The sequence below is a fragment of the Phyllopteryx taeniolatus genome, chromosome 13 (genome assembly GCF_024500385.1).
Source record: "Phyllopteryx taeniolatus isolate TA_2022b chromosome 13, UOR_Ptae_1.2, whole genome shotgun sequence".
Lineage (NCBI taxonomy): Eukaryota > Metazoa > Chordata > Actinopteri > Syngnathiformes > Syngnathidae > Phyllopteryx > Phyllopteryx taeniolatus.
Window position 1 is genome coordinate 15,152,731 of NC_084514.1, and position 12,868 is coordinate 15,165,598.

The 12,868-nt window shown below is 41.9% G+C and overlaps 1 protein-coding gene across 1 annotated transcript; it reads right to left on the bottom strand.

Annotated features, from left to right (window-relative positions):
- Positions 1-1,333: 1,333 nt before the first annotated feature.
- Positions 1,334-9,728, bottom strand: LOC133487509 (kelch-like protein 28). The gene is made up of 6 exons (XM_061794188.1): positions 9,436-9,728; positions 8,411-8,671; positions 7,693-8,330; positions 7,160-7,603; positions 5,463-5,671; positions 1,334-4,111 (listed from the first exon to the last, which is right to left on the bottom strand). The coding sequence occupies exons 2-6, from the start codon at positions 8,669-8,671 to the stop codon at positions 3,948-3,950; spliced, it is 1,716 nt and encodes a 571-aa protein (XP_061650172.1). The 5' UTR covers positions 9,436-9,728; the 3' UTR covers positions 1,334-3,947.
- Positions 9,729-12,868: the final 3,140 nt, after the last annotated feature.

The following is a 12,868-nucleotide window of genomic DNA, read 5'->3' on the forward strand; positions in this document are numbered from 1 at the left end:
CTTTGTCATTCACAACACCCAGTGGTGGAAATCAGAAGAGCTTATCATGTGGCTCTCTTGTCAGCACAGGTACCACGCTTCTACCCCATTTTATCCCTTCATTTGTAACATACAGTGCACACCGTGTGTGTGTTTCCCAGTTTGCCTGTCTCAGTTACAAGTAACTCTTATTTGTTTTATACAGTTTTGAATCATCGTCAGCCATAAAATAGCTGCCATTACAATTGTTGCATTTTAAATAATGTACAGTATACCAGTCGTTCTCAAACTGGGGTCTGTGAGCTGTAACTTGTATCATTAAAAGAAATGCTTATATACATGCATATGGTGCCAATAAAACAAGCATACTTATCCACACCCATGGGACGTTTTCGCTGGTTGTGGGGCCACTTGCTTATTGCGACAAATAACTAATGAATATGCTAATTGCTTGGGTATCCCCTCACCCACACTCTCGGCCTATATACTTTTATAATTTACATAGTCACTCCCACCACACTTCAGTTGTACAGCTGGGTTCACGACCCTTGTCCTGCATGCTTCTTCTCCAGTACTTGTCCTGTCCTTCCTTCACAGGGTGTAGCTCTACTGCCCCATACAACACTCTAGAACAATGAAACATTAGATATATGTAATGATTTACCTTTCTCATCTTGTTTACAGTTAGTGCTTTGTCTTTTGTCTTCTGTTCTCGCTCCCCTCTAGAAACGTTGTTCTGTTCGACTGATCGACTCTGATTCTCAATAAATATCTATTATAATACGAAGAAACCACAGCGGCAGCTTAAAAACTCCACTGTGACAGTAAAACTGTTCCGGCATAAAAGGGATACAGATCCTCCATTCTGCTTGACCTAACAGGACCAAAACAAAATTATTACTTGTCATGGTCAATCATAGTTAGGGTTAGTAATATACTGTAATATGAACAAATGACAGTACTACTAAATGTGCATTATAAACAGCTTCCAACCAATTACATTCGGACAATATCTTTAAGATGCTATTAAATGGAAAGCTACTGCTTTTTTAGTATTTTTAGTAAATACAGATTTTAGATTTATGGATGCACAACAGCAAATTTTTATAAAGATTAACTTCTAATTTAGTTTTGATATTTTAGAAAATGTTTTGTCAAGCATTTCTTACAATGACCCACTTTTTTCTTTTTTAAGCAAATTGTTCTTGTACAAATGTGCAATGTTAGAACAGACTTCTGTGGCCCTTTTCAAGTATTTGAGTTTGTTTGACAAATGTGAAGTTAATTTTAAAAAATGTGCTGCATAGTATTTGACACTTTGCATTGTATTGACATGTATAAGAAAAGCAGACTGTACCTTTTAAGGCAGGCATTTATTTTAAAACTGGGTACAACTGCACCTCACAGACTGACTACAATGTATGTAAAATGGATTTCGATCAAAAGTGGAAGGCTACTGTTGCTAGGGTTAGCTTGTATTTCCAGTATTAATCCACAGGATAGTTCAACATCATCATCCCCTCCAGCCGCACAATGGGACATGAAAAAAGAAGCAGAGTGGTCATTTGGCTAACATTGACATCAGTTTCAAAAGGTTTTTCTTTCCAACACAAACGTACGAGTTGTCGTCTACTGGATTTCTTTGAACAAGCACTTTGGTGAGAGTGGTGGCAATGACATTAGTTAGGCCACAAGTGTACAAACTCAGGTTTAACATCCTTTTTCTTTTTGCAGATTCACGTTTGCAGATTTACTGTGAGCTTCCCTCCAAAAGCAGTTTGTGTACACTTAAAAATAGTAACAAAAAAACCATTGTATTGGCTCCAGCACACCCACGACACTAGTGAGGATAAGCAGTACGAGAAATGAATGAATGAATGGCGGCAGCAGATAATTACGCCTGCGTGATTTGTGCTGCCCATTCTGGAAGGGTGTTGTTAAACAGACAAGGTTACAGGACATGAAATAAAAATATAAATCATAAATACAATCTTCATTCACAATTTCACATCTTTCTAAAATACATTTGAAAAAAGTGTCACGTCATTACGTGTGAAGAGAAATATTTAAAATGTTACAACCCATCTCAATTTGCAAGGTGAACCTAATTTAAAGCCTCTTGTAATAATTCAGTAGAATGGTTAATTTAGCACATCAAGGGTAATGCAGAAGATCCTTGCTCGTTAAGTGTAGCGGCTACCCCAAAAAAAAAAGTGGCTAATCTTGTATACCTGCAACAGTGTTTGAATGTACCTGTACATAAAAAGAAAACATGACTGGAATGAACAAGAATGCACATCAAAAGGAGGCTTACATCATTAAGTGGTGTTTGATCAGACATTAGCGGCCACAAGTGTTACATCAACACATGCTCTGTTACAGCAATAACAAGATTGCCTTGGCTTTTTAAAGAGACGCACAACTCATTAACAGAAGTCTTATTGCATGATGTAAATGCATATGTGGACATCTTGCAATATCAAAGGGTTTGTTTGGTAAATGCAACTCAGAGCTTGCAAACAAAGTGCACAAAGTATGGCGACTAGACTCAAACATAAATATTTCCATGATTCTGCTGGGCCTGAAGACACCTTTACACAGCTGTTTTGACAGCATGAAAGGATGTAATGCCACAATGAAGAAGAAACATTTTGAATTTGTGGCACATGAGGAATGACGGCTGTACATTGGGGAAGGGAAGACGCTTTGCCACTTTGTAGGATTCATGACCAAAGGCTTGCTTGAATGGGGAATGCTTTTTAACCTGCGGCTGGGACGATGAGTCTGCGTCAGTGTCTTCAGAAGAAAGAAGCACACTGCCTGTTCTTGGAGAAGAGGCGCTTCTTTTTCAGTGCTTTTTGTATGGGTGGGTGCATATGCTTTAACAGATGTACACTTAAGACGTTCAAGGAGCAGACAGAGGTTGACCCAGTTGTGCGAGGCAACACAGACCCGCGTTCAATCCTAAATATAGCACCAGTTGGCATTGCAGACAGACCAAAGGGTGCACATAGGGTCAGGTTCAACAAAAGGAAGAGACAACAGCACAACGTGCCTTTAAAGATGCAAGAGGGGCGAGAACGGAATGAAGTCAACACGCGACACCTCTTCATACGCATACACACAAGTGACCCAGTATGATAAAATGTCTACAGGCGATGCACTATTATATTCATATCTATATATTTAATTTAGACTATTTACAAGTGAGAGAAACGCAGCCCTTGTTGAGAAAAAAATAAAGATTCTATTTTTGTGAAGCACATATTGTGATGCAGAACCTCGTGTCAGCAAGCATGAGCATCTGTTCTGCATGCAGACACTAAAACAAAATCCTATCCGACATGCAGATACCCCTTACACACGGACACACACACACATGGACACACACCTACATGGCCAACAAACATTCATACGACTACACAAACTTGTGTTCTAACAGCACTGGAACACACGGTCCTTGTTGTAGCTGGAGGAATTGCGGGGGGGGGGGGCAAAAAAACAAACAAACAAAAAAGATTTAACAGATAAACAACGAAGAAGGGAAAAATGTCTGAAAAATTAACTAAATTTTGAAATAAAATCTGACATTTTCTTCCCATAATCCTCTGGGAAATGGCTCCTCGTCTTCATTTTGGACCAGTAGACAGAGCAGAATTCTCCTCACAGCCGTAACAGCAGACATTGCCTTGTCGGCACAAGAGGGAAGCTCTTCATCTTCTCTGGAGCCACATCCCCCAGCACCCCCCTGACCTGCCAGCTAGCTAGCTAGCCTATTACATCCATCCATCCATCCAACCAACCAGCAGGCTTCTTGTCCACTGCTACTCATGCTGGTGTTTGGCAACCCTTTGCACCTGGAGGATGAAAAGGATGTGGGGACGGAAAAGGATTCAACAGGTGGAGGAAAAACTAAACATCTTTCTGTTCAAGTTGACTCATTAGGTGCTAGCTGGCTGGGCCATGGGTCAAAGGGAAGTCAGACCAAAGTTACAGCGGCAATAAATCATGCCGCTGGAGTCCAACCAGCTGTCTGAGATGGGATCATAGCGTTGGACAGTGTTCAGGTAAGATGATCCTGAGTGACCTCCCACGACATAGAGGCAATTGTCCACTATGGCAGATCCCACACCTGCAAGACACAATTGAAAACATTTTTTACTCAAAAATCTACATTTAGTTATCATCTTATTGTAGAAAAGAATAGGGACAATTTAGTAGTTTCATTGGCTAATGCCTTGAAGTCTGCAAGCTAACAACTAACTCATCTTGCAGCTTTGAAGTTGCTGGTGATGTTACTATATCCCAGTTTGAAATTGTATTTCTAGAATTAAAAACGGACATATCAGGGAATAAAATGTCATTTTATTTGCCTGTATATGAATAGCTGGATATCAGGAGTGCCTGCCCACCCACCAAAGTGGGTGAACAACCAAGGAAATCTTTACCAAGACATTTTACATTAGAAAATTTCACATCACATGGAAGTGGACCAAAAAGTATGAATACTGAAATAATGATCTTTTCTCAATTGACCTACATTGTGTGAAATCTGAGCCTGTTTATTTGAACAAAGATGGTAGACTCACACGAAGAAATGACTTATTCTGTTGTATGAATGCCAACAGGGGGATGTAAAGGTATATTTTACATTCTGCCATCTAATGGAAGATCATTTAATTCTGCTTATCACCATATGTCACTGACACAGTTCTGAGGAGCGGGGTTCAAATCCCGGCCCCGCCTATGAGGAGTTTGCATGTTCTCTCCGTGCCTGGGTGGGTTTTCTCTGGGCACTCCGGTTTCCTCCCACATCCCAAAAGCATGCATGGTAGGTTAATTGAAGACTCTAAATTGCCTGTAGGTGTGAATGTGACTGTGAATGGTTGTTTGTTTCTATGTGGCCTGTGATTGGCTGGCGACCAGTTCAGGGTGTACCCCGCCTTCCGCCCGAAGATAGCTGGGATAAGCGGTAAAGAAAATATGTAAGCGGTAAAGAAAATGTATATATATATATATATATATACATATATATATATATATATATATATATATATATATATATATACATACATATATATATATATATATATATACATACACATATATATATATACATACACATATATATATACATATATACATACACATATATATATACATACATACATACACATATATATATACATACATACATACACATATATATATACATACACATATATATATACATACACATGTATATATACATATATATATATATATATATACATACATACATATATACATATATATATATATATAAATAAATATACATATACATATTTATATATATAAATTAGTGTATGCGCATTCCATTTGTTTGTCTGAATTGCTTTCTGGAGTGCACTTCAAATTCATCCAAAACTAGCTAAATTAGAGTTCTATTTAACTTTGGAAAAATAAAAAATATAATTTTCAACTGCTGCATGATATTCACTCACCGGTGCGTGGATCATTCATTGGTCGACAGGCAGTCCACTGGTTTTGGTGTGGATCATACCTCTCAATGCTGGACAGGTGAGAGACTCCATTGTGTCCTCCCACCACAAATATGAAGCCAAGCATGACGCCCACGCCGAAATTGATCCTCTTGTCTGCCATGGGGGCTACCATTTCCCAGGCATCTTTGCTAGGGTCGTACCGCTCCACACTGTGTGAAGAAGATGCACCATAGTTAACATCTGTTTAGCTAAGGAGGAGGAATCTACCACGAGCTGGCATTTCTGTCCGCCCTTTTGTATTTAACCAGTACCGACAAAGTCCGCAGTCAAATTAAACAAACATAATATCAGCTTGCCCATACAACATACATTTTGTATTGGTACAAATGGATTGAATCAAACCATCAGGGAATTACTGCGACATTGGCATTCTGGGATTGTTTTGCATGAGGCAAATGCACAAAAGCACAAAAGTGCACAAGGAGGGGGTGGGCATCAGTCCCCAGTGTGTCTCTGTCCAAACACACCCCTGAAGGCTTTCGGGAGTCAAGGAAACGTGCAACACAGACAGTACTCACCAGAGAGCCACAGCAACGGCACTCAATGCAACGTCAGCCTCCACTTCACTTTTGACTTCACTCATAAACAAGCCCATTGCCATTTTCTCAGCAACCCTTGACATCCTGCTCTTTCATTGCCAAATAACTACCAAACTATTCAGAGCAAGACAGCTTGTTTGTGTGCAACTTCCTGTTATCAATACAGCAACCCCAATTTCTTATGATGTATATGTATTCGGCCAAATATTTTCCCCTGAAATTTTGGTGAGCATCAAAAATGTAAATGTAGAGGAAAATTATAAAATTAATACATCTTTCTGAGAAGCAAATGCCAAACCTAGTGGAGACCATTTGAGCTGTGACGTTTATTTCATTTATTCAAGTGGCCAAGTGGTGCACCCACAATAAATTGGGGCACAGTCTTTTTAAAGCAGAGGCCACGATTTGCGGAAATCATAATAATGTAGTCAAATCTCATTTGATCTGATTGCACTTTACGTCCTTTAGCTAATAAGAACCTAGATTGTGGAAGACAAATCTTCAAGCCTTGGCAGAGATCTATGGTCTCAGATCCTACTAATTCATGCCTCAAACACCTCTAATGTATTTGGCCAATCGGCTGTGAAAAAGGTAATGAACTATAGCTTATAAAACCAATTTATAGTAGGTTCATACAGAAATTTCATCTAAAAGTCAAATAACGTTTTGATTTTTTTTTTTGTGAGTATTTTGTATACATGTTAACAGTTTGGGTGTCTCTAAAATAAACCCAGTCATACTTCCAATATATCCGTTTTTTATAGAACTTATCATCATTAGGATTGCAGATTAGCTGGGGCATCTCCCATCTGACTTTGGGCAAGAGGTGAGTTACATCCAGGACTGATTGCTAGCCTCTTCACACAACCATTCACACACTAAGGATATTTTAGTCTTCAAATGAACCTGACATGCATGTTTTTTTAAATATGGGAGGAAGTTGGAGTACCTGCAAAAAAAAAAAAAAAAAAAAAAAAGTATATGGCAAATGTGTAGAGAGGCTGGATTCAAACCACCAACCTCAGAACTGTGACGCAGCTATGCTAACCGCTCATTTACCGTGGTCCCCCCATACTTTCAAAACACAATGAATAGTACCTGTTCATATGAGCTGGTCCATATCCTCCAATGGCATACACCATACCATCCAGCACCGCTGTTGCAAAACAGCTGCGTGACTTGGTCATTGGTGCCACAGGCTGCCACTCCTTCAATTTGGGGACATACTTTTCCCCTGACTGGAGGTAATATTGGCCATCATATCCTCCCAGTGCATACAGCTCTCCAGCCAGGACCACCACCCCAAGTGTGCTGCGGCACTCAGCCATATGTTCTACTGAAGACCAGGTGTTGCTTTCAGGGTCCCAGCTCTCCACTGTGCTTTCGTGCCTCCTATAACTAATGCCCTGTCTCATATGTGTGGCGATCCCTCCCACCACGTACACCTTGTGGTCGAGCACTGCCACGCCAAACTCATATCTGGGTACACTGAGAGGGGCTAGTCCTATCCATGAATCGGTCTGAGGGAAATACATTTCCATGCTGCAAGAGAAAAGCAGATTACACGTGTCAGCAATACTGCTTGCATGAAACAGGTAAAAAAAAATTAGCTGTTACCATGAGGTGATTACCTTTCTAATGTGGCAAACAGTCCAGCTTTGCCTCCTACTGCCAGTAGCACCTTTGGGGCACACCTTGGTCTTGCAGACAACACAGTCTGATAGGAGAGTCTATGCTCAGGCATAAAATGATATTTGAGGGCCTCATTGAGCAAATGCTTGCATGTGTGGTCATCTCGTATAAGATGGTTGGCTTCATATAAACGAGTAAGAAATTTGACGCTGAGAAGTGGAAGGCGTACGCAGTGCAGCAGCTGAGCCAAATGCTGCTGTCGTTCCGTTACATCATATTTAATCCACGACTCCAGGGCGTAAAATACAGTCTCCTCCGTTACCACCTTAAGGCAGTCATTGGACACAATGTCATCCAACTCTGCTCTTGTTAGTTCCAAAAACTCCTCAGTCTGACAGACTTCCTCAAAATTCTCACAGATAAACTTTGTTGCAGCCAGGCACAGATCATGACAGCCATACGTCTCTGCAAAGCGGGAGATGCCGATACAGTTTCCAGCATCCAGCTGGCTCTCCAAGAAGGAGCAGCACTCCTTTAGTACGAGCTTGACCTGGAGTAGGTTGGCAGCCGGTAGCAGGGATTCCACAGTTTCCTGGGAGATGAACACTGTGCCAGTGTAAGCATACTCAACAATGGCCTACAAGGGGAGGGGAATCAGAAAAATAAAATTGGTTGAAGTCAATTGCTCAATTTGATATTAACCGGTTTCCATCTTACCTGCAAGGCAGTCTCATCAATACACTGGAATTCAACCTCAGCAGTCTCTTTTTCTGACAGGTTACCCGTGAACATGGCCTTGAAGTAAGGACTGATGCTGGCCAGCACTACTTTGTGGGCATGGATCTTGGCATCCCCCACCCGGAGCACAATGTCACATAGTTCGTGATCCTGCCGCAAGAGCTGAAGGCCTTGCAGCAACTGTTCAGAATGCGGCCGTGTGAGACTGGCAAACATATAGGACTGGTCCTGCTGGTCCATCTGAAAAGCAGAAGCACATTAATTAGCATCATATTGACATTAGTACTATTTGATCTATTGTGACAAATAACCAAATCAAACTCTAAACTGTATTTTCTGGGGTTGGACACCTGAAAAGACAAGGTAACATGCTGTTTGATATTACATACACACCAGGTATGAAGGAAAGTTGTCTGGTTCGATAGTATTAATGGAGAAATGCAGCCATCACGCAATGCAGTTGTTAGGTTTTCGAGAAGCATAAACATGAAGTGATAAAGATGCAGACTGTTTAATCAGCCCTAAAGGCAGGAAACATGTTTTTAGTAAAACGTCTAAAGTTGCAGCGCGTGGGTGATATTATGTCACAAACGAAAGAGTAGTTAGCTAACTGACAAGTGTCTGTACATGGTGATTGATAATTACATGCTAATGAAATGCTCAAAAGCGTGCTAACTACCTCTTAGCTTCACATTAGCTAGAGTGCTAACTAGCACAGTCAACCCAAACACGGCGGAATATAGCTCTAACAAATTTCTGCTAGTGGCATTTACGTAAAAATACGGAATTGTCAAAAACATTACATTGCAAGAAAAAAAACACAAAGTCTATTTTGTGACTGTCTTCCGCGGCACCGTAGAAAATAGCTGCTAAAAATAAACACGGTTACTAGCTGCATCATTGATTGATATACAGTAACATGGCTGACAGAGACACACAAAACGTAACGTTTTGCTAAGATGTCCACTGCTAAGTTGTTGCCTTGCGATACAAATAAAACCAACCTGGAACTTCTTGTCCGTCAGGTGAGCTGCTGTGGTGATCGATTTTGCAGTGACGGAGTTCAGCAGTGACGAGTGGGAACCCCGGGCGGGCGGCTACAAGGGAAAACAACCTACCTACTGACAAGCTAGCCACAAAGCTACAGACGACTATTACAATTAATGAGCGAGTAAACAGTACACCACTTCCGCTACTTTCAAACTAACAGCACAACCACTTCAGCTCCTTTCAAAATAAAAGCATACATACTGTCATTCATGGCTGCAACAGGCTTTTCGAATACCGTAATGGACTTTATCAGATTCATCATGTGACGTTCAAAACCAGTAATTATAGTGAACTATACAAATATTTATAAAACAAAATAAAAACGTTTTTATTCAAATATAAGCAAGTGAATACAACGATTATAGGTATTGTAAAAAAAATACAAAAATATAAAAAATAAAATATCTATAACACAGTACTAATAAAATAAATAAAAAATACAGTAATCATATATTTCACAACCTGAACTTAATTGATTACAAGTTACAATAAATAATAATTAGTAGTAGTAGTAGTAGTAGTAGTAGTAGTAGTAGTAGTAGTAATACAGCCCTATGGGGGGCACAAGCCAGTGCAAACTGTAGGCCGGTCCCAAGCACGGATAAATGTAGAGGGTTGCGTCGGGAAGGGCATCCGGCTTAAAACTTTGCCAAACAAATATGAGCGTTCATCCAAATAATTCCATACCGGATCGGTCGTGGCCTGGGTTAACAATGTCCGCCACCGGCGCCGTCAACCTGCAGGCCGCCGGTGGAAATTCAGCTTCTGTGGGTCGAAGACGAAGAGGTGGAAAGCGGGTTCTTCGGCAGGAAGAGAAGAGGAAAGCACAGAGCCTAGAATTGAATGTGGGGACTTTGAATGTTGGGTCGATGACAGGAAAATCTCGGGAGTTGGTTGACATGATGATTAGGAGAAAGGTTGATTTATTGTGTCCAGGAGACCAGGTGGCAAGGCATTAAGGCTAGAAGTTTAGGGGCACTGTTTGAATTATTTTACCATGGTGTAGATGGGAAGAGAAATGAAGTCGGGGTTATTTTAAAAGTAGAGTTAGCTAAGAGCGGCACGGTGGGCAACTGGTTAGAGCGTCTGCCTCACAGTTCTGAGGACCGGGGTTCAATCCCCGGCCCCGCCTGTGTGGAGTTTGCATGTTCTCCCCGTGCCTGCGTGGGTTTTCTTCGGGCACTCCGGTTTCCTCCCACATCCAAAAACATGCATGGTAGGTTCATTGACAACTCTAAATTGCTTGTAGGTGTGAATGGTTGTTTGTTTGTATGTGCCCTGCGATTGGCTGGCAACCAGTTCAGGGTGTACCCCGCCTCCTGCCCGATGATAGCCGGGATAGGCTCGAGCACGCCCGCGACCCTAGTGAGGAGAAGCGGCTCAGAAAATGGATGGATGGATGGAGTTAGCTAAGAATGTCTTGGAGATGAAAAGAGTATCAGATCGAGTGATGAGGCTGAAACTTGAAATTGAGGGTGTTATGTATAATGTGATTAGTGTCTATGCCCCACAGGTAGGACCTAGAGGTGCAAGAAAAATTCTGGAAGGAGCTAGACGAAGTAGTTCTAAGCATCCCAGACAGAGAGAGAGTCGTGATTGGTGCAGATTATAATGGACATGTTGGTGAAGGAAATAGGGGCTATGAAGAAGTGATGGGTAAGTACAGCATCCAGGAAAAGAACTCGGAGGGACAGATGGTGGTAGACTTTGCAAAAAGGATGCAAATGGCTGTAGTGAAAACTTTTTTTTTCCAGAAGAGGTAGGAACATAGGTTGACCTACAAGAGAGGAGGTAGAAGCACGCAGGTGGATTACATTTTGTGCAGACGATGTAATCTGAAGGAGGTTACCTACTGTAAGGTAGTGGTAGGGGAGAGTGTGGCTAGACAGCATAGGATGGTGGTGTGTAAAATGACTCTCGGTGGACAGGAGGAGCTTCCAGAAGACTGGACCACTACATCCAAGGTGATCAGAGAGGCAGGCAGGAGAGTACTTGGTGTATCTTCTGGCAGGAAAGGAGAGAAGGAGACTCGGTGGTGGAACCTCACAGTACAGGAAATCATACAAGGAAAAAGGTTAGCTAAGAAGAAGTGGGACACTGAGAGGACCGAGGAGAGGCAAAAGGAATACATTGAGATGCGACACAGGGCAAACGTAGAGGTGGCAAAGGCCAAACAAGAGGCATATGATGACATGTATACCAGGTCGGACAATAAAGAAGGAGAAAAAGATCTGTACAGGTTGGCCAGACAGAGAGATAGAGATGGGATGGATGAGCAGCAGGTTACTGTGATTAAGGATAGAGATGGAAATATGTTGACTGGTGCCACTAGTGTGCTAGATAGATGGAAAGAATACTTCGAGGAGTTGATGAATGAGGAAAATGAGAGAGAAGGGAGAGTAGAAGAGGCAAGTGTGATGGACCAGGAAGTGGCAATGATTAGTAAGGGGGAATTTAGAATGACATTCCTGTGGAGGTATGGAAGCATCGAGGAGAGGCTGGTGCCCATTTTTAAGAACAAGGGTGATGTGCAGAGTTGTGGAAACTATAGAGGAATAAAGTTGATGAGCCACACAATGAAGATATGGGAAAGAGTAGTGGAGGCTAGACTCAGGATTGAAGTGAGTATTTGCGAGCAACAGTATGGTTTCATGCCTAGAAAGAGTACCACATATGTATTATTTGCCTTGAGGATGTTAAGGGAAAAGTACAGAGAAGGTCAGAAGGAGCTACATTGTGTCTTTGTAGATCTAGAGTATGACAGTACTATGACAGAGTACCCAGAGAGGAACTGTGGTACTGCATGCGGAAGTCTGGAGTGGCAGAGAAGTATGTTAGAATAATACAGGACATGTACGAGGGCAGCAGAACAGTGGTGAGGTGTGCTGTAGGTCTGACAGACGAATTTAAGGTGGAGGTGGGACTGCATCAGGGTCCAGCCCTGAGCCCCTTCCTGTTTGCAGTGGTGATGGATAGGGTCAGAGTTCGGGCGAGAGGCGGGGTACACCCGGAAATGGTCACCAGCCAATCGCAGGGAACATATAAACAAACAACAATTCACACTCACATTCACACCTACGGGCAATTTTAGAGTCTTCAATAAACCTAGCACGCATGTTTTTGGGACACGGGAGGAAACTGGAGTACCTGGAGAAAACCCACACAGGCACAGGGAGAACATACACAAACTCCACACAGACGGGGCCGGGATTTGAACCCCGGTCCTCAGAACTGTGAGGCAGATGTGCTAACCAGTCGACAACCGTGCCGCCTATTGAATACCAATTTACGACGACTGACTTGGCCCATCTGTCCAAGACAAATGTGGCCCTTTAGCAGTCAAGTTTGTCCAACGCCGGTTTAGTGGCTTGAAAGCGCATGCGTGGC